The 21,453-nt window shown below is 42.8% G+C and overlaps 1 protein-coding gene across 3 annotated transcripts in view; it reads right to left on the bottom strand.

The window, feature by feature from the left end:
• The window catches only part of RTKN2 (rhotekin 2), a 102,939-nt gene that overhangs the window by 73,045 nt on the left and 8,441 nt on the right, over nucleotides 1-21,453 (bottom strand). For all 3 annotated transcript variants that reach the window (XM_056529876.1, XM_056529877.1, XM_056529875.1), the window contains exons 3-4: nucleotides 13,468-13,526; nucleotides 1,584-1,637 (exon numbers count right to left, since the gene is read on the bottom strand). In XM_056529876.1, the coding sequence (XP_056385851.1) occupies nucleotides 1,584-1,637; nucleotides 13,468-13,526 (113 nt within the window). The remainder of the gene's footprint in view (nucleotides 1-1,583; nucleotides 1,638-13,467; nucleotides 13,527-21,453) is intronic.

The following is a 21,453-nucleotide window of genomic DNA, read 5'->3' as shown; positions in this document are numbered from 1 at the left end:
CAGCCTAGGTGGAAAAGCTGGGCCTAAAAGGTTTAAAGGGTCCCTGAAGGTATACCTTAAAGGACAACTGCAGCGGCAGGGGGATAGGGGATAAGTGTTTGATCACGGGGGGTCCGACCGCTTGGCCCCCCCCCGATCTCCCCAACGGGGCGCCGCCATAAGCGCTCATGGTGAGCGCTAAGGTGCGTAGCGTCGACCTAGAGGTCGATGGTGACGCCCTGTCTCCTCCCCATCCCCATACAGTTCTAGGGGGGATGCACGAATGCAGCCTCCCCGCCTCTCCCATAGAGATGTATGGAGGAGGCGTGTCGGCTGCAACGTCGTGCTACGGCTGGCACGCCTCCTGCACGGGAGAGCCACGGCCCCATACAGGAGATCGCCGGGGGCCCCAGCGTTCGGACCCCCCGCGATCAAACACTTATCCCCTATCTTGAGGATAGGGAATACGTGTTTGTAACGCTGCAGATGTCCTTTAATCCTGAAGGCTGGAGCAGGATTCAGACTGCAAAAGATGAAGTACTAGTGTAGTGTGTAATAAAGAGCAGAACATAATAGCTGACTATTTAAGAAAAAAAAAAAAAACCTGTCTCTTTCTTTTGATTTCTAATACAGCAGGTAAATGACAGTCTTAAAGTTTAGACATAGTTTGGTCCAGATTCTGCAAAATAGGCATTCAGTGCAAGGAAGTTAAATTGGCATATATTGTATGGGTCTCTAACTTTCCCCTGCCCAGTCTCTTAGCTTACTTCATTATTCATTTTCTGCAAAGGTGGGAATGAGGTTTTAGACCAGTTGGCTCCTGGAAGTTTCTTCTAAGACTTTTAGTACTCCTGATGATCTGCACCGGGTGTGGGTAATTGTGGTGTAGCCCTCCTAGCCACTCTGATAACTAGGCCTGGCCTAAAGTTGAACCGGTCCTAAAATGCAGCGAAATACTTGTGCAACTTCCATTCACTAGCTTGTAGGTAGCCTGACCCTCATTTACCTGCTGTTCTATTCACTGGCACTCTGAATGAGAAAGATAGAAACCATTGGATGAGGAATGGTGCTGTTTGGCACACTAAAGTCACCACTGGACTTTGGTCCCATGTAGAGCTGCAACTAATGATTATTTGTTACCAGGATAGTTAGATTATTGGTTCAATTAATTGGATTTAAAAAAAGGAGGACGGAAGGAAGGAAGCGAGGACCGCATTGTGAAGAGATAACAGGGGAAAAAGAGAGGGGACGGCACCAAACAGAGGGTAGGAGCAAAGGGACAGCAACTGAAGGGTTAACAGGGGAGAAACAAGAAGGGGACAGCACCTGAAGAGTTCACAAAGGATAAGAGAGAATGGACATTATTTGCATGCATTTTGCTACTTTTATTCGAAAAACAAGACAGAAAAAACAAGAAAAAAAAACAAGCTTGATGCAAAATGTAGCACACATATGTTGGATAAATACATTTTCTTATTAGAGTACTAATAATTGGCTTACAGAATACTTTGTTTGTACTATTAGTTTGTGGTCAACAATGCAAAAAAATATACATACATTTATGATGATGATGATAATGTTTTCATTGTGATTGTTATACTTACTTTCTTTGCTGCTAAAATGTTCAGTGTCCTTCCACATCAGAGGAATTCTGATACCTGTTCACAGATACAACAATTAATGATTATTCTTATTTTTTAGCAACGATTTTGTAGATTTCCTTTTGTATTTGTGTAATGTACATGTTACAGAAGAATGCCAAAAAGCAGGATATATTAGGATTTTCAACCAAGAAACCATGAAGTGAACAGTTTTACCTGCATTATTATTTACAGACCGAGAATATTTTCATGTAACCTTGAAGGTAAAGAGCGCCATTATGTTGCCCCATTCCTCCTTGGAACAGTAATGTACTATATATATACTTGAGTATAAGCTGACCCGAATATAAGCTGAGGCCCCTAATTTCACCCCAAAAACCCAGGAAAAGTTATTGACTCGACTATAAGCCTAGGGTGGGAAATACATCATCCCCCCCCCCCCCCCCCATGTAATCATTCAGACCCCCATCATCATCACCGCCTGTCAATCCCTTCATCAGTGGTCTTCAACCTGCGGACCTCCAGATGTTGCAAAACTACAATTCCCAGCATGCTGGGAGTTGTAGTTTTGCAACATCTTGAGGTCCGCAGGTTGAAGACCACTGAGAAGGGATTGACAGGTGGAGAGTTCACTCAAGTATAAGCCGAGGAGGGGCCTTTTCAGCACGAAAAATCGTGCTGAAAAACTTGGCTTATACTCGAGTATATATGCTACGTTACAGATAATTCATTTATAAAAATATAGGCCCTCATTTACTATCACAAACCAGACATGCCTTGTCGGGTTGTGTGCGCCAGATTCTGGCGAATTGCACCAGAAATACTGTCTGCGCCAGAATTTGCACCAGAATTTGCGCCAGAATTGAAAAACCCTCAACTTACTCCATTTTGCTAAGAAAACCTGAAAAGGGGGCGTGGCAATTGGGAAAAGGGGGCATGGTCCTGACATTTTCACAAAAACACAACATATTTACTAAGGTTTCCACAGAAAATGTGGTGGATTTGAGCTGAGGAAACCCAGACAGATCAGAGCATGTGTAAAAAAAAGCAAAGTGTAGGGAAAGTGGAAAATGTAGCGAAACCTTAGTAAATACCTTGGGAAAAAATTGTAGGGAATTAAAACCCACAAAGAAACCTACACAACACTCTTAGTAAATAAGGGCCATAGTACTGTACTAAAGTAGTGAATCATCACAGGCTACAACTCTGAAGCAAGATTTATTGTGTGTATGGGAAGGATTGTGTATAAAGCATAGTATATTTAATGCAAAAACATAGCACTTGACAAATAGGCCCATGAATGTGTTGCACATAATAGCAAATCTATCAATTTGCAATAAACTAAGCAAGAACAGCAGTTTCATTGCTCAATAACAGAAAGAGAAACAGTATATTACTGTAGATACGGCAATACAACACTTCTCCTTTCTTGCTTTTGCAAACCTTGTAGTCATAAATTACACGAGGCCTAATCTACGGCATAGCCAAGTGCCACCGGCTAAAAGATTACAGGCCTGGTTTCTTAGTGCCACGGACGCTGGCAGCAATAAGATACAAACCGCTCAAAATGCTGCTGCGGCGGTCCCCCAACCCACCTCCCTCCCCCCCGGAGATCTCCTTGAACAAGAACAGCATGAAAAAAGTATATTCAATTTAAAAGCCCATAAAACATTTTCATTACCTGTTGACTGCAGGAAACTCTATTACATCTGAAAGATTAAACTAGGATTGCGACACAGGTCTTGCTTGGCATTTAGAAAAAGGTGTGAATTCATTCTGATCTGTTTTTTTATGACCATTAAGATGGAGCCCGGTATGTCTATTGCAGATAAATCACAGGTGTGAAAAACCGGCCTGCCTGTATCGACTGCTAGGAAATCTGCTGGCAGAATTATGAATGATCTGATCCGACGTTGCCAACGCAACAGGAATGTGTTTTTTTGTTTTTTTCCTTAATCATTCCAGCCACAAAAAAGGTAATTATGTAATACGTCTCGGAGGATACATGTGGATATATTGTGAACAAAAACAACGTAAACCATCTCAGCCAGCTCTTATATAATCTTGCAATGCACAATCCTTGACCTACTTGAGCCTATAAAAAAAAAAAAAAAAATATATATATATATATATATATATATATATATATATATATATATATATATATATATATATAATAAGGACTTTACAGAAGTATTCCTGGAGACTAAAATGTATGTAATTGCCATAATAACATATACTCAAAATTTACCTGCTGCCCCCAAAACAAAGGAATGGTTGCTTGTAACCATGTCCTGGTCTTTGAGAGGAACAAAAGCCATAAATACCGTATATACTCGAGTATAAGCCGAGTTTTTCAGCACGATTTTTCGTGCTGAAAACAACCCCCTTGGCTTATACTCGCATGAACTCTCTCTGCCCTCAGTGGTCTTCAACCTGCGGACCTCCAGATGTTTCAAAACTACAACTCCAAGCATGCCCGGACAACCATCGGCTGTCCGGGCATGCTGGGAGTTGTAGTTTTGAAACATCTGGAGGTCCGCAGGTTGAAGACCATTGCGGCCTTCGTCATCATCCAGACCCCTGGCCCCCACCCCCACCCCCTTTAGTTTTGTACTCACCTCCCCTTGGCGGGAAGTTAGGGTGAGCTGGTCCGGGCCATCTGTGCTGCAGGGACCGTCCAGTGGGGAGGGATAGTCATTCCGGGCTGTCCATCTTCATAGTGACGTTGCCTTGATGACGACGCACAGGGACGTTCATGCGCAACGTCCCTGTGCGTCGTCGTCAAGGCAACGTCACTATTCCGGGGCCGAAGCGCGGAGAAGAGGCCCCCCCCCGGTGAAGATGGACAGCCCGGAGAGACTATCCCTCCCGACCGGATGGTCCCTGCAGCACAGATGGTCTGGACCAGCTCACCCTTCCTTCCCGCCAAGGGGAGGTGAGTACAAAGCTAAAGGGGTTGGGGGGGGGGGGGGGGGGTCTGGATGATGACGAAGGCCACAGTGGTGTTCAACCTGCGGACCTCCAGATGTTTCAAAACTACAACCCCCAGCATGCCCGGACAGCCGATGGCAGGCGGTGATGATGAAGGGGAGGGGGGGTGGGATTATGACAGATGGTGATGATGAAGGGGGGGGGGGGTGTGTGGGATGATGACAGGCGGTGACGAAGGGGGGTGTGTGGGATGATGACAGGCGGTGATGATGACAGGGTAATGATGACAGGGTAGTGATGAAGGGGGGGGGGATGATGACAGGCGGTGATGATGAGGGGGGGTGATTTAAGGGTGATGATGACGGGGGTGTTAATGACGTATTTCCCTCCCTAGGCTTATAGTCGAGTCAATAACTTTTCCTCGGTTTTTGGGGTGAAAGTAGGGGCCTCGGCTTATATTCGGTCGTCTTATACTCGAGTATATACGGTAAGGCAGGAAGATAGCATTTGAATGGACACTGATGGGTTATTCCCAGGCATTACAAAATGTGACGCGGGCAGGAAATGTGCAGGAAAGAAAGCATAATCTATGGAGGAGAACAAGCTCTAACCTTCATGCGATGCTAATGTCTCCTAATAGACGTCTGAACTAGCATTCAGCTTTGTGTACCACTTGTAACAAGTGCCTTACATCAGGGCTTGACAAATATGTTCTGAATCTTGGAGCCAGTATTTTTTTTTTTTTTTTTTATATATATATATCTTGAAATATTAAATTTAAACTACAGTTAACCCCTGCATTAGTAATGCAGGCTTTTTGTACAGGAACCTATTTTTTTGGAAATGTATACAAGTATTTTTTTTTCACGTCCCTCCCTTTATTTCCCAAGCAGTGTGTGAAGTACACAGCAATGTCTCTGATAAATAGATATATATTTGTTAGTTATCTGAGGAAGGGAGAAACAAATTAGATCCCTGAAACACGTTAAAGGGGTACCCCACTTGAAAAAAAAATTTTTTTTAATCAACTGGTGCCAGAAAGTTAAACAGACTTGTAAACTACTTTGATTTAAAAATATTAATCCTTCCAGTACTTATCAGAAGCTGTATACTACAAAGAAAGCTCTTTTCTGTTAGAATTTTCTTTCTGTCTGACCACAGTGCTCTCTGCTGACATCTCTGTCCATTTTAGGAACTGTCCAGAACAGGATAGGTTTGCTATGGAGATTTGCTCCTACTCTGGACAGTTCCTAAAAGGACTAAATACTGTTTTGCCCCACTGTTTGTGTGTGTATATGTATATATATTTTGCCGGATATACAACACAGGCAACTCCTAGCATGCCCTGGCACAGTGTATGGCTATGCTGCTTACACAAAACTACAACTCCCAGCATGCCATTACACAGCCTATGGCTCTGCAGATGACCCATTACAAAACTAAACTGAATATTGCACTATAAAGTGGTTATCTGCACCCTGTGGCTATGCAGCTGGTGCAGAACTAACACACTCAGCAATCCCTGACAGGCTATCAGAGCATGCTGGGAGTTCTAGTTCTACACCAGCTTCCGATCCACAGGTTACTGATCACTGCTTTGGATGCCTAATGACTTTTGAAAAGCCGGGACAAGGATAGCCCAGAGTAAAATACACAAGCCAAGTGATTTTGACTACAAATATTGTTGCACAGGGGCAAAGCAAAATCCAGGAAGCCCTACAGCAAAACTAGCCCCATCCAGTGCTCACAATAGGTGCTTTATTGCAGGACAATTGGGCCAGTCTATCAAATGAGATCAAGGCAGGATCCTCAGATGGATTTTAATAGTCACTGAATAGCTCTGATGAGGGAGGGTGGTGCCGAGCTGGGGCATGCCTCCATGGACAACATGATGTGAAGTGGAGAACCTCCGAGGGAGCGAGGTGTTGGCTGAATTACGTACAGCGTGGCGCCTCCTGCAGTGCTTGAACCTCTTTGAGTCCGGTTGTCTGCCTGCCACACCCTCTTACATTTTTGCCCCTTTTTTTCCCTTTCGCCACAATGCAGATAACCCCATTTTTTGCTGCCAAAATTTTGTTGTTGCCTTTCACAGTACTCCTGTGTGACCTGCACAGAATGGTAAATGTCAGCTTAAAGTGGTACTCCACTGCTAGACATCCTATCTCCAATTCAAAGGATAGGGGATAAGATGTCTGATCGTGGGGGTCCCACCACTGGAACCCCTGCGATCTTCGCGAAGCACCAGCGTTCTGAACAAACAACAGATTCTGGCGGCAGTGGTCGTCACTTCACACCACACCCCCTCCGCACCCTCTCCATTCATGTGAGGCCCCCTCCATTTGGTTTGTTCAAAACCCCGGTACAAGACAGATATCACATATACTAGGAAAATCACAAGCTAAACGCTATAAATTCCACATAATAGAGTTAACACCTAGTAACACCCAGATGGGCTTGACTCCTGAAACTGATAAATGTTTTTACAACTTTTCTTTTATCCTTTCTTTGTTCTTCTTACAAAAAAACATGTTTTAGCCCCTTTACCTGTCTTGTAATATGTGGAATTTATAGCGTTCAGCTTATTGTGATTGCCCTATTACATGTGTTACCTACCGTATGTTATTATAAGGATAGTGCCGGTAAGGAGACATTGGTTGTGCCATTCACCTGTCTTTTAGTCTACATACTGATATGTTCCTCAGAAGGAAACCCACAGAGTTGCCTCTGAACAAACCTGATCAAGAAATAAGGTTCAGATGAGTCTTTGAGCTAATGAATAACTTTAAACCAGAACACCACATGATAACTATATGGAAATAGATCACTAATGTGTGGCAGACATATGCAACTTCTAAGTACTGTAGTTCTGTACTGAAGTGTGAAAAATGTATTAACAATAAAATATAATACAAAAAAAAGAAAATAAAAAATTGGGTCGGTAGGGGGTTTAGAGATAAACTAAATTTAAATAGGGAAATAGGCCTACTAAACTTTTGGAGAACTGACTGACTGCATTGAATTTCTCCTGTAAGGAGTACAGTAGCTGATCACTGGAATTTGAAGAACATGTATAAGGTTGGTTTCACACTGGTATAATACAGATGCATTTTTGTGTCTATATTACTGCCACAAGACCCTAAATGTTTTTGATGATCTGAACTGACAGCTGTCAGATCAGGTCATCCCCCCATGGTTGGGCAAGGATTTACAGCTGTTTTATGGATGCAAAAATGCCTGTGTGAACAGAGAAAAAGAGCACCCTCGCTGGAGGAGACGAGGATAGGCTGTAATTTTCCTCTTTGACCCCTTCATGACCCAGCTAATTTTTTTTTCTGGCTTATGTTTTTTCCTCACTAGGACATGAGAGCTGTCTGTAAACTAACAGCGCTTGGCTCCTGCCTCAGAGCGTAGCGCAGAATTTGAATATGCTAATAGAATCAGATTGTTTAAGGAGGCACAAAGCAGGGGTCAAAGTTGAGATCCCAGCTCTGCCCACTCAGGAAGTCCGGACAGAGCGGGTCAAAGATGGCGGCGGCGGTTACCGACAGCAGACAGCGGGGGACGGCGGCGGGGAGGACCAGCGGCAGCAGAGAAAATCTGGTAAGTGATCTTCACTGCTGCATTGTAATTTCACAACTACAACTCCCAGCATGCCCAGATAGCCAAAGGCTGTCTGGGCATGCTGGGAGTTGTAGTTTTGCAACATCTGGAGGGCTACAGTTTGGAGACCACTGTATAGTGGTCTCCAAACTGAGCACTTCCAGATGTTGCAATACTGCATCTCTCAGCATGCCGAGACTGTCCAGGCATGCTGAGCATTGTAGGGCCAGATGTTGCAAAACTACAACTCCCAGCATACCCTTCGGCTCTCCAGCATGCTGGGAGTTGTAGTTTTGCAACAACTGGAGGCACACTGGTTGGGAAACACTGTCCGTTTCCTAACTCAGTGTCTCCCAACCTGTGTGCCTCCAGCGGTTTTAAAACTACAACTCCCAGCATCCATTGACAGACCATGCATGCTGGGAGTTGTAGTTTTGCAACAGCTGGAGGTACACTGGTGCAGAAACACTGCGGTAGTCTGTTACCCAACTTAGTTTTTCCCAACTAGTGTGCCTCCAGCTGTTGCATAACTACAACTCCCATCATGCATGGTCTGTCAGTGCATGCTGAGAGTTGTAGTTTTGCAACAGCTGGAGGTCCCCCCCCCCCAATGTGAATGTACAGGGTACATTCATTCACACGGGCAGGTTTACAGCGAGTTTCCCGCTTTAAGTTTGACTGTTCAGTCATGCTGAGAGTTTTGCAACAGCTGGAGGCACCCTGTTTGGGGAACACTGCTGTGGCCGTCCCTATGCAAATCCCCAAATTGGGCCTCAAATGCACATGGTGCTCTCTCACTTCGAAGCCCTGTTGTGTTTAAAGCCAATAGTTTCGGGCCACATATGGGGTATTTCCACAAAATTTTTCACTAACATGCTGGTGTTTTTACAAGAGGTAAAAGGAAAAAAAGACCCCCAAAATTTGTAACGTAATTTCTACGGAAATACCCAATATGTGGGTGTAAAGTGCTCTGCAGGCGCACAACATGGCTCAGAAGTGAGAGCACATTATGTACATTTGAGGTCTAAATTGGCGATTTGCACAGAGGTGGTTGATAGTTACAGCGGCCCTAACATAAACGCAAAAAAAAAAAAATCACCCACATATGACCCCATTTTGGAAACTTCACCCCTTATGGAACGTAAGGGATATAGTGAGCCTTAACACCCCACAGGTGTTTGACAAATTTTTGTTAAAGTTGGACGTGAAAATGAAAAATCAAGATTTTTTCTTCAATAAAATGCTAGTGTTACCCCAAAGTTTTTATTTTCACAAGGGTTAATAGGAGAAAACCATTTTTTCTGAGAATGGAAATACCCCATATGTGGATGTAAAGTGCTCTGCGGGCGCACTACAGGGCTCAGAAGAGAAGGAGCGCCATTGGGCTTTTTGAGAGAGAATTCGACTGGAAATGTATGCCATGTGTGTTTACAAAACCCCAATGGTGCCAGAACAGCAGAATCCCCCCCCCCCCATGCGACCCCATTTTGGAAACTACACCCGTCACAGAATGTAATAAGGGGTACAGTGAGCATTTACACCCCACAGGTGTCTGACAGATTTTTGGAACAGTGGTCCGTGAAAATGAAAAATTTTATTTTTCATTTGCACAGCCCACTGTTCAAAAAAATCTGTCAAACGCCAGTGGGGTGTAAATGCTAACTGCACCCCTTATTAAGTTCTGTGAGGGGTGTAGTTTCCAAAATGGGGTCACATGGGGGGGGGGGGGGGGTCCACTGTTCTGGTAGCATGGGGCCTTTGTAAATGCACAAGGCCCCTGTCTTCTATTTCAACCAAATTCTCTTTCCAAAAGCCCAATGGGACTCCTTCTCTTCTGAGCATTGTAGGTCACCCGCAGAGCACTTTACATCAACATAAGGGGTATTTCCATACTCAGAATAAATTGTGTTACAAATGGGGGGGCTTTTCTCCTATGACTCCTTGTAAAAATTTAAAATTTGAGAAAACACCAGCATTTTAGTGAAAAAAAATTACATTTTTCATTCTCATGTCCAATTTTAGCGAAAATTCATCAATCACCTGTGGGGTGTTAAGGCTCACTATATCCCTTGTCACGTTCCTTGAGGGGTGTAGTTTCCAAAATAGTGCGCCACGTGTTTTTTTTTTTTTTTTTGCTGTTATGGCACCATAGGGGCTTCCTAAATGAGGCATGCCCCCCAACAACCATTTCTGCAAAATTCGCTCTCCAAAATCCCATTGTCACTCCTTCCCTTCTGAGCCCTCTAGTGCACCCACAGAGCACTTTACATCCACATATGAGGTATTTCCTTACTCAAGAGAAATGGGGTTACAAATTTTGCTGGACATTTTTACCTATCACTCTTGTAAAATGAAAAAAAAATGGGTTTACAAGAACATGTTAGTGTAAAAAATAAAGATTTTGAATTTTCTCCTCCACTTTGCTGCTATTCCTGTGAAACACCTAAAGGGTTAACACACTTTATGAATGTCATTTTGAATACTTTAAGGAGTGCAGTTTTCATAATGGGGTCCATTATAGGGTATTTCTAACATTAAGACCCTCAACATCACTTTGAAACTGAATTGGTCCCTGAAAAATTTCGATTTTGAAATTTTCATGAAAAATTGATGCTAAACTAAAAAGCCCTATAATGTCTTCAAAAAGTAAAAACATGTCAACTTAATGATGCAAACACAAACTAGAACTATTGTATATGTGAGTCAACATATCATTTATTTGGAAGGTCCACTTTCCTTACAAGCAGAGAGCTTCAAAGTTCGTAAAATGCAAAATTTACTAATTTTTCATGAAATCTTGGATTTTTTCACCAAGAAATGATGCAAGTATCAACAAAAAATTACCACTAACATAAAGTAGAATATGTCACAAAAAAAACACTCTCAGAATCAAATTCATTAGTTAAGCATCCCAGAGTTATTAATGCTTAAGTGACAGTGGTCAGATTTGCAAAAAATGGCTGCGTCCTTAACCCGATAACGACCAACGCACCTGGACGTCTATACTCGTCCATTATTCCCGTGGGTGCTGCCCAGTGCACCCACGAGATCGCGGCAGGGACTCGGCTGTATCACACAGCCGGGACCCTGCTGCACTGCCAGGACCGAAGTAAACTTTGGTCCCGGCAGTTTTAACCCTTACAACCGCGGGCTGTAAGTGTTATGACAGAGGGAGGGAGCTCCCTCTGTCACTCCTGCAGCACCCCTCATCGCGATCGCGGGGTGCTGCGTGTAATACGCGGCTGGCCGGGACCCTGCCGCACTGCCGGGAGTGAAGTTCACTTCACTCCCGGCAGTTTAACCCTTACAGCCGCGGTCAGAAGTGACCGCGCGCTGTAAGGAGTTCTGAAAGAGGGAGGGGGCTCCCTCTGTCTCCTCTGCAGCACCCCGCAGCGCGATCGCGGGGTGCTGCTGCATACCTGGGCAGCCGGGGGTCCTACAAAGACCCCCAGGTCTGCCCTGGGTATTGCCTGAAAGGACGTGCCAGAGGCACGTCCTAATATGCTGCCTGCTAGTGAAAACTGGCAGGCAGCATATAACTATAATGCTTTGGAATACTAAGTATTCCAAAGCATTAAAAAGTGTAAAAAATAAATAAATAAATAAAATAAAAGTGTAAAAATAAATAAAAATGTAAAATAAGTGTAAAGTGTAAAATAAAAAAATAAATAAAAAAATAAATAAAATAAAAAAAATGATATATATATTATATATTAAAAATACATTTATTAAATGAATCTAATTTTTAAAAATGCATAATGTGTAGGATCACATTGGCGGACATCCCCAGCATGTAATATGCTGCGGATGTCCACCATGTGATCCTACACATTATGCAGCAGTCACGGTAATGAGCTCCCTGCTGCGGCTGGGTAGCTTTGTGTGTCCACTCATAGCGGCGGATTTCCCGCCGGTAGTCATGAGCGGACACACTGAGCTACCCAGCCGCAGCAGTGATGGATATATTCGCCATGAGCGGGTGCTTATTCCCACAACATGGCGGATATATCCATCAGGAGCCTTAACTGTCACAGACAGACGCGTTATACTGCCAGCCGACCAAGGACCAATCAGAGTGGTCCCTGGTCCAGCCAATAACTTGTAGGGGTGCGGTATATAAATGGGGTCACTTGTGGGGGTGGGGGTACTGTTCTGCCCTGAAAGCCAAATGGCGCTCCTCTCCTTCTGAGTCCTACCACGCGGCCAAGGAACCATATATGGCCAAAGCGGGGGTATTTCCGAACATGGGACAAGCAGCTTAATAAAATATAGGGTGCATTTCTTTCAATATCAGAAGTGATGTACCAAAAATATGCCCCCCAAATGATGCATTTGTGAAAAATTGCAAATTTCGAATTTTTTACAGACTTTGTAATAATTCCTGCCAAAAAACTATGGTGTTAAAATACTCACTGTACCCCCTAGCGAATACCTTGAGGGGTCTAGTTTTTAAAATGGGGTCATTTGGGGGGTGTTCCTATGTTCTACTACCTTTTAATTTCTGCAAACCTTGCATAGCACACAAAAAAAGATGTACGGTACTTTTCAAATTTTCAAAATTTTCAAAATTTAAAGTTCAATTGTTAGGGTCCTAACGAATTTAAAATGTTAATTAAAAACTAAAAAATGATGTCAAAATAAAGTAGACATCTGAAAGTATAAGTTTCATAAACTATTTGGTCAGTATGTATAAATATATGCAACCTATTAGTGTTAAAATAGCAAAAAAATCTTAATTTTTTGTAAAAATTTCATGATTTTTTGCATTGTAAAAAAAAACTACAAATGATATCGGCTTACTTTTACTATGTACATGAAGGACAACTTGTGACAAAAAAACAATGTCAGAATTATCGTGATTGGCAAAACGTTAGAGTTATTCTCTAATAAAGACAGACATCCCCAATTTGAAAAAACAGGCCTGGTCTTTCAGGGGCGTACAGGTTTATTGGTCCTTAAGGGGTTTAAGTCAAAATGGGCTGCGTCCTTAAGGGGTTAAACTAAGAATCCCTTTAAAACTAGCAATCTTAACATGCAGCAAAATTGGGAACTTTCTTCTATTTTCTAGGGTTTTACATTTGCAGATCTGAAACTCCTGTCTTACTAGAATGTCATTCAAAGAAAACAAATTGCAACATATGGACCTTTAATGACCAGCATCTTCATATAAAAAATATATACAGTAGTAGAATGTTGGTGGACAACCTGAGGCAAGCATGTGCCATTGTAGTTAAAAAACAAAGTCACATCCCCCCCCATCCTACCAGGAACCAATCCAAAAGGAGTTGCAAATGAAGAAAAATAAATGAATAAATAAATCTTCCTGCACTTGCAGTATCTCTAATATTGATACCTGTTATATAAAGCTTTCCAGGACAGGCCAAGCGATCATTCAGTCCAGCATCTGATGACCTGGAACACAAAAACCAGGAAAGATACCAGAACTAATAAGAAATCTGAACCATAACTTCAATTGTGTCATCTTTAAACCAAAGTAGACTGCAATTCTTATATAAGGAACATCTGCTCACAGTTGCACTAATGGCTTCTATCTTACCTTTTCTACAGGAAAATAATGCATAACATGTGTACCATGCAGAATCTATGTTTTATAATAGTGATATATCAGCTGTATAAGAACACACATGCCATTACAAACCCAATGTAGTTATATGAAACGACCTGCAGATGGTAGTAAAAAACCACATTATAGCACATAATCATCTAGTGAGGGGAAAAATATAGAAAGAAAAGTAGCACAATTTAACCCCTTAAGGACGCAGGACGTAAATGTACGTCCTGGTGAGGTGGTACTTAACGCACCAGGACGTACATTTACGTCCTAAGCATAACCGCGGGCATCGGAGCGATGCCCGTGTCATGCGCGGCTGATCCCGGCTGCTAATCGCAGCCAGGGACCCGCCGGCAATGGCCGACGCCCGCGATCTCGCGGGCGTCCGCCATTAACCCCTCAGGTGCCGGGATCAATACAGATCCCGGCATCTGCGGGAGTTCGCGATTAAAATGAACGATCGGATTGCCCGCAGCGCTGCTGCGGGGATCCGATCATTCATAACGCCGCACGGAGGTCCCCTCACCTTCCTCCGTGCGGCTCCCGGCGTCTCCTGCTCTGGTCTGTGATCGAGCAGACCAGAGCAGGAGATGACCGATAATACTGATCTGTTCTATGTCCTATACATAGAACAGATCAGTATTAGCAATCATGGTATTGCTATGAATAGTCCCCTATGGGGACTATTCAAGTGTAAAAAAAAATGTAAAAAAATGTAAAAGTAAAAGTTAAAAAAAAGTGAAAAATCCCCTCCCCCAATAAAAAAGTAAAACGTCCGTTTTTTCCTATTTTACCCCCAAAAAGCGTAAAAAACATTTTTTATAGACATATTTGGTATCGCCGCGTGCGTAAATGTCCGAACTATTAAAATAAAATGTTAATGATCCCGTACGGTGAACGGCGTGAACGAAAAAATTTTTAAAAAGTCCAAAATTCCTACTTTTTTAATACATTTTATTAAAAAAAAAATTATAAAAAATGTATTAAAAGTTTTTTATATACAAATGTGGTATCAAAAAAAAGTACAGATCATGGCGCATAAAATGAGCCCCCATACCGCCACTTATACTGAAAAATAAAAAAGTTATAGGTCATCAAAATAAAGGGATTATAAACGTACTAATTTGGTTAAAAAGTTTGTGATTTTTTTTAAGCGCAACAATAATATAAAAGTATATAATAATGGGTATCATTTTAATCGTATTGACCCTCAGAATAAAGAACACATGTCATTTTTACCAGAAATTGTACGGCGTGAAAACAAAACCTTCCAAAATTAGCAAAATTGCGTTTTTCGTTTTAATTTCCCCACAAAAATAGTGTTTTTTTGTTGCGCCATACATTTTATGATATAATGAGTGATGTCATTACAAAGGACAACTGGTCACGCAAAAAATAAGCCCTCATACTAGTCTGTGGATGAAAATATAAAAGAGTTATGATTTTTAGAAGGCGAGGAGGAAAAAATGAAAACGTAAAAATTAAATTGTCTGAGTCCTTAAGGCCAAAATGGGCTGAGTCCTTAAGGGGTTAAAGCACTGTAAGAATATAGAAGTACAGACAGCATGGTTATGCAACAGACGGGTGTGTTCTCTTTTATCTTTTGCGCATGCACACAGGTTTTTCTCATTAAAAAAAAGTATAAAAGTTTTTACACATAAATACTGTACATCCTTTCGAACGCCATGTAATTCTGCAATATTTTTCATGCATTAATATTTTGACTGTGCTTCAAATAAAGAGAAATGGGTGGGGTCCAAAAAGAGAATTTCTCGGAAGAATTAGTAAGACAGTAGAGCTGCATAGAAAGCATTATACAGTAGAATCTCCTAATAGTGGACACTCAAGGGGAATATTAAAAAAAAAAAAAAGTGTCCACTATTGAGAGATGTCCCCTATTGGAAAAAAAAAAGGCTTGAAAATCTTTCTAAATGACCGAATACTGTACTGTACTCACTCCAGAGTGTAATTAGCTATAAGCCCGGTTTTTCCTTCCTAATCCTTGTTGAGGAGGAAAATAAACAAAGGAAGAAGCTTTTGAATTCATATCCAGTCCTCATATATTGTTGTCATATCCCAACCCCATATCCCGACCTCCTATAACATCCTCATATCTCGACCTCCTACTCCACCTCTTATGTCAACCTCCTATCTAAACCCTCCTATCTCCACCTCCCATCCCGTCCTCATATTCCGACCTGTAATATGTGTACCAGGTATTGAAATATCTCCAGCCGTACAGAAGTTATGTGAGAACATACATTTCCCATTGATTTGCTTGCGACTTTAACCCCTTAAGGACCGGGGTTTTTTCCGTTTTTGCATTTTCGTTTTTTGCTCCTTGCCTTTAAAAAAATCATAACTCTTTCAATTTTGCACCTAAAAATCCATATGATTGCTTATTTTTTGCACCACCAATTCTACTTTGTAATGACGTCAGTCATTTTGCCCAAAAATCTACAGTGAAACGGAAAAAAAAATCATTGTGCAACAAAATTGAAAAAAAAAAAACGCAGTTTTGTAAATTTTGGGGGCTTCCGTTTCTACGTAGTACATTTTTCGGTAAAAATGACACCTTATCATTATTCTGTAGGTCCATACGATTAAAATGATGCCCTACTTGTATAGGTTTGATTTTGTCGGACTTCTGGAAAAAATCATAACTACATGCAGGAAAATTAATACGTTTAAAATTGTCATATTCTGACCCCTATACCTTTTTTATTTTTCCGTGTACGGGGCGGTATGAGGACTAATTTTTTGTGCCTTGATCTGAAGTTTTTAATGGTACCATTTTTGCATTGACAGGACTTATTGATCGCTTTTTATTCATTTTTAAATGATATAAAAAGTGACCAAAAATGCACTATTTTGGACTTTGGAATTTTTTTGCGCGTACGCCATTGACCGAGCGGTTTAATTATCGATATATTTATATAATTCGGACATTTCCGCACGCGGTGATACCATATATGTTTATTAACACTGTGTTTTGTTTTTTTTTATGGGAAAAGGGAGGTGATTCAAACTTTTAATAGGGGAGGGGTTAAATGATATACATTCACTTTTTTTTTTTCCACTTTTTTTTTTTGCAGTGTTATAGCTTCCATAGGGACCTATAACACTGCACACACTGATCTTTATCATTGATCACTGGTTTCTCATAGGAAACCAGTGATCGATGATTCTGCCGCTTGACTGCTCATGCCTGGATCTCAGGCACTGAGCAGTCATTCGGCGATCGAACAGCGAGGAGGCAGGTAGGGGCCCTCCCGCTGTCCTGTAAGCTGTTCGGGATGCCGCCATTTTGCCGCGGCTATCCCGAACAGCCCACTGAGTTAACCGGCACATATTACTTTCGCTTTTAGCGCGCGATCGGCGCTGCGCGCTATTCGCGGCGGGTCCCGGCTTCACTATGACGCCGGGCCCGCCGTGATATGATGCGGGGTTACCGTGTAACCCCGCGTTATATCACGGGAGCAGGACCAAGGACGTACCGGTACGTCCTTGGTCCTTAAGGGGTTAAACAAAAACCCTGACCCTCACAAATGGGGGTAGTTAAGGGTTAAATTAACTATCCTATATTTTAAGTGGACATATAAGTAACATGTGACCAAGTATTATCGAAATATCTCCAGCCGTTTGGAAGTTACGCAGTAACATATATTTCCCATAGACTTGTATAGGACTTTAAACAAAAACCCCACCCTGGCAAATGGAGGTGAGTAAGGGTTAAATCATCTATCCTATGTTTGCTGTTGGCATATAAGTAACATGTGTACCAAGTTTCATGTTAATATCTTTAGCCATTTGGAAGTTTTTGTGGAACATACATACACATACACACACACACACGTTGAGTTTTATATATATTTATTTCCCTCCTAATCCTTTTTGGGGAGGAAAATAAACAAAGGAGGAAGCTTTTGACTTTATATCCCGTCCTCATATATTGTTGTCATATCCTGACCCCACATCCCGTCCCCCTATCCCCACCTCCTATCCCGACCTCCCATCCCGTCCTCATATCCTGACTCGTAATATGTGTACCAGGTAATGAAATAGCTCCAGCCTAACGGAAATTAGATGGGAACATACATTTCACATACATTTGATTTGCATGGGACTTTAGAAAAAAAAAAACAGACCCTCACAAATGGGGGTAGTTAAGGGTTAAATTAACTATCCTATATTTTAAGTTGACATATAAGTTACATGTGACCAAGTATTATCGAAATATCTCCAACCGTTTGGAAGTTATGCAGTAACATATTTCCCATTGACTTGCATGGGACTTTAAACATAAGCCCCGCCCCTGGCAAATGGGGGTGAGTAAGGGTTAAATCACCTATCCTATGTTTGTTGATGACATATAAGTAACATGTGTGCCAAGTTTCATTTTAATATCTTTAGCGGTTTGAAAGTTTTTGTGGAACATACACACATACATACATACACACACACGTTGAGAGATAGAATAGATAGATAGATAAGATGATAGATAAGATGATAGATAAGATGATAGATAAGATGATAGATAAGATGATAGATAAGATGATAGATAAGATGATAGATAAGATGATAGATAAGATGATAGATAAGATGATAGATAAGATGATAGATAAGATGATAGATAAGATGATAGATAAGATGATAGATAAGATGATAGATAGATATACCGTATTTATCGGCGTATAACACGCACTTTTTAGGCTAAAATTTTTAGCCTAAAGTCTGTGTGCGTGTTATACACCGATACCGCCCCAGGAAAGGCAGGGGGAGAGAGGCCGTCGCTGCCCGCTTCTCTCCCCCTGCCTTTCCTGGGGTCTAGATGCCCTGCTGCCGGCCCTTTTCACCCCCTGGTTATCGGCGCCGCTGCCCGTTCTGTCCCCCTGACTATCGGCGCCGATAGCCAGGGAGAGAGAAGCGGCGCCGACAGCCAGGGGGAGAGAAGAGTCAGCGGCACCCATTGCCGGCGCCGCTGCCCCGTAGCCTCCCCCCATCCCCGGTGGCATAATTACCTGAGTCGGGTCCGCGCTGCTCCAGGCCTCCGTCGTGCGTCCCCGGCGTCATTGCTATGCGCTGAACGGTGCGGCGCATGACGTCAGAGCGCCGCGCCGTGCATAGCAACAACGCTGGGGACGCACGACAGAGGCCTGGAGCAGCGCGGACCCGACTCAGGTAATTATACCACCGGGGATGGGGGGAGGCAACGGGGCAGCGGCGCCGGCAATGGGTGCCCCTTCTCTCCCCCTGGCTGTCGGCGCCGCTTCTCTCCCCCTGGCTATCAGCGCCGGCACCGATAGTCAGGGGGACAGAACGGGCAGCGGCGCCGATAACCAGGGGGTGAAAAGGGCCGACAGCAGCGCTCTAGACCCCAGGAAAGGTAGGGGGAGAGAAGCGGGCAGCGACGGCCTCTCTCCCCCTGCCTTTCCTGGGGGTATATCGGGGTATACACGCGCACACACGTACCCTCATTTTATCATGGATATTTGGGTAAAAAACTTTTTTTACCCAAATATCCTTGGTAAAATGAGGGTGCGTGTTATAGGCCGGTGCGTGGTATACCCCGATAAATACGGTATATATATATAGATTGTACAGTGAATATAAACTAAATATAAAGGTTGTTAGGATGTTTACACTGTATAGGACCTTCCTAAGGTTACGTGATCACCTGATACCCAGAGTTCCAGAGGCACAGGCAACCAGCTACCAATGGTCTTTAGTCCAGCCCCCTGATATATAAGGGGCTGTAGTCTCCACATTAGCTCTCTTGGTTCCTGCTCCCGATTCCTGGACCTTAACCTGTTGGGGAAGGAGGGCGTACCTTCGACCACTCCCTTTCTATAATGCGAGGCCACGGCGTGGCCCCGCGTCATAGCATGTCGGGACCAGCCTCTAACAAAGGCCGGGACCCGTGGCTAATAGCGCGCATAACTGATCACGGTGCCATGTGCTATTGACCCTTTAGAGTTGAACGCCGCATCTAAAGTGGAAGTAAACGAATGCCGGTTAGCTCAGGGGGCTGTTTGGGATCGCTGCGGCGAAATTGCAGCATCCCGAACAGCTGTAGGACCAGAGGAGGGTCCCCTACCTTCCTCCTCGCTGTCCAATCGCCGAGATCCAGGCATGAGTAGTTAAGCGGCAGAATCATTGATCAATGGTTTCCTATGAGAAACCATTGATCAATGTAAAAGATCAGTGTGTGCATTGTTATAGCCCCCTATGGGAGCTATAACAATGCAAAAAAAAAAAAAAAAAAAAAAAAGTTAGTAAAGATCATTAATCCCCTTCCCTAATAAAAGTTTGAATCATCTCCCTTAAAAAAAAAACAAAAAAACTGTGTAAATAAAACGTGATAACGGCGCGTCCAAATTATAAAAATATATAGATAATTAAACCGCAAAGTCAATGGCGTAAGCGCAAAAAAATTCCAAAGTCCAAAATATCGTATTTTTGGTCACTTTTTATATCATGAAACAAATGAATAAAATGTGATCAAAAAGTCCGATCAATATAAAAATGGTACCACTAAAAACTTCAGATCACAGTGCAAAAAATGAGCCCTCATACCGCTCCGTACGCGGAAAAATAAAAAAAATAAAGTTCTAGGGGTCAGAAGATGACAATTTTAAACGTATACATTTTCCTGCATGTAGTTATGATTTTTTCCAGAAGTAAGACAAAAATCAAACCTATATAAGTAGGATATAATTTTAATTGTATGGACCTAGAGAATAAAGAGAGGGTGTCATTTTTACCAAAAAATTAGCTGCATAGAAACGGAAGCCCCCAAAGTTTACAAAATGGCGTTTTATCTTCAATTTTGTCACAATGATTTTTTTTTCCGTTTCGCCAGATTTTTGGGTAAAATGACTGATATCATTACAAAGAATTGGTGGCGCAAAAAAATAAAATAAAAAAAAAAGCCATCATATGGATTTTTAGGTGCAAAATTGAGAGGGTTATGATTTTTAAAAGGTAAGGAGGAAAAAACGAAAGTGCAAAAACGGAAAACCCTCCGTCCCCAAGGGGTTAAAGTAAGCACAAGTCCTGCACAAGGTTCAGTCCAGTCCAGCTAGGCCAAAGCCTGCAAGTCTGCAGCCATATCTAATCTGTAAGTCTTCTATGTCTACAAGTCAAGTCTCTACTGTCCCGACCAAAGTCATAACTAGCACAGTGGCCTGCATCATCGTTATTACCACTACAAGTCCAAGCAAGCCTGAGAGGTTCCCTGTGTCCCGGTCACCTCTGTGGAAGTTGGCTATCTGTAAGAACCGTTATACTGTCTTCAGTAAATTTCCAGTTGCATCAAAACCGGCTTTGTACTCTCATTTAATATATGCCGTTTTGGGTTGGTTGTCGGCGGTGCCCTACACCATACAACCACATCCTGGCGTCTTGAGCACCAGGGGTTAACAGCATCTTGCCCCCAGGATTAATACCATCTGATCCCACCACTCACACAGCTACACCCTTGGTCCCGCCATACACCAGTGGCTCACCACACATCATCCCCCTCTTTACCAACTCCTGTGCCATACCCCCAGTGTCAAATCATCCTCCCTCACCACTTGTGCCACATGACTTTTCCCCTTCCCTCCTCCCCCTGTTCTTCTTACCTTGCCAGCAGGCTCAGGTGCGGGGGCTCTCAGCTGGTTTGATGTTCTCCTGATGTCCTCTGCACTGCACTTACTGATAGCAGCAGCGGTGGCTGAATGCGCTGATGAGTGAAGCTCCTAAAGTCACTCATCAGCGCACGCA

The sequence above is a fragment of the Hyla sarda genome, chromosome 7, assembly GCF_029499605.1.
Source record: "Hyla sarda isolate aHylSar1 chromosome 7, aHylSar1.hap1, whole genome shotgun sequence".
NCBI lineage: Eukaryota > Metazoa > Chordata > Amphibia > Anura > Hylidae > Hyla > Hyla sarda.
This window is presented reverse-complemented; position numbering and strand designations above follow the sequence as displayed.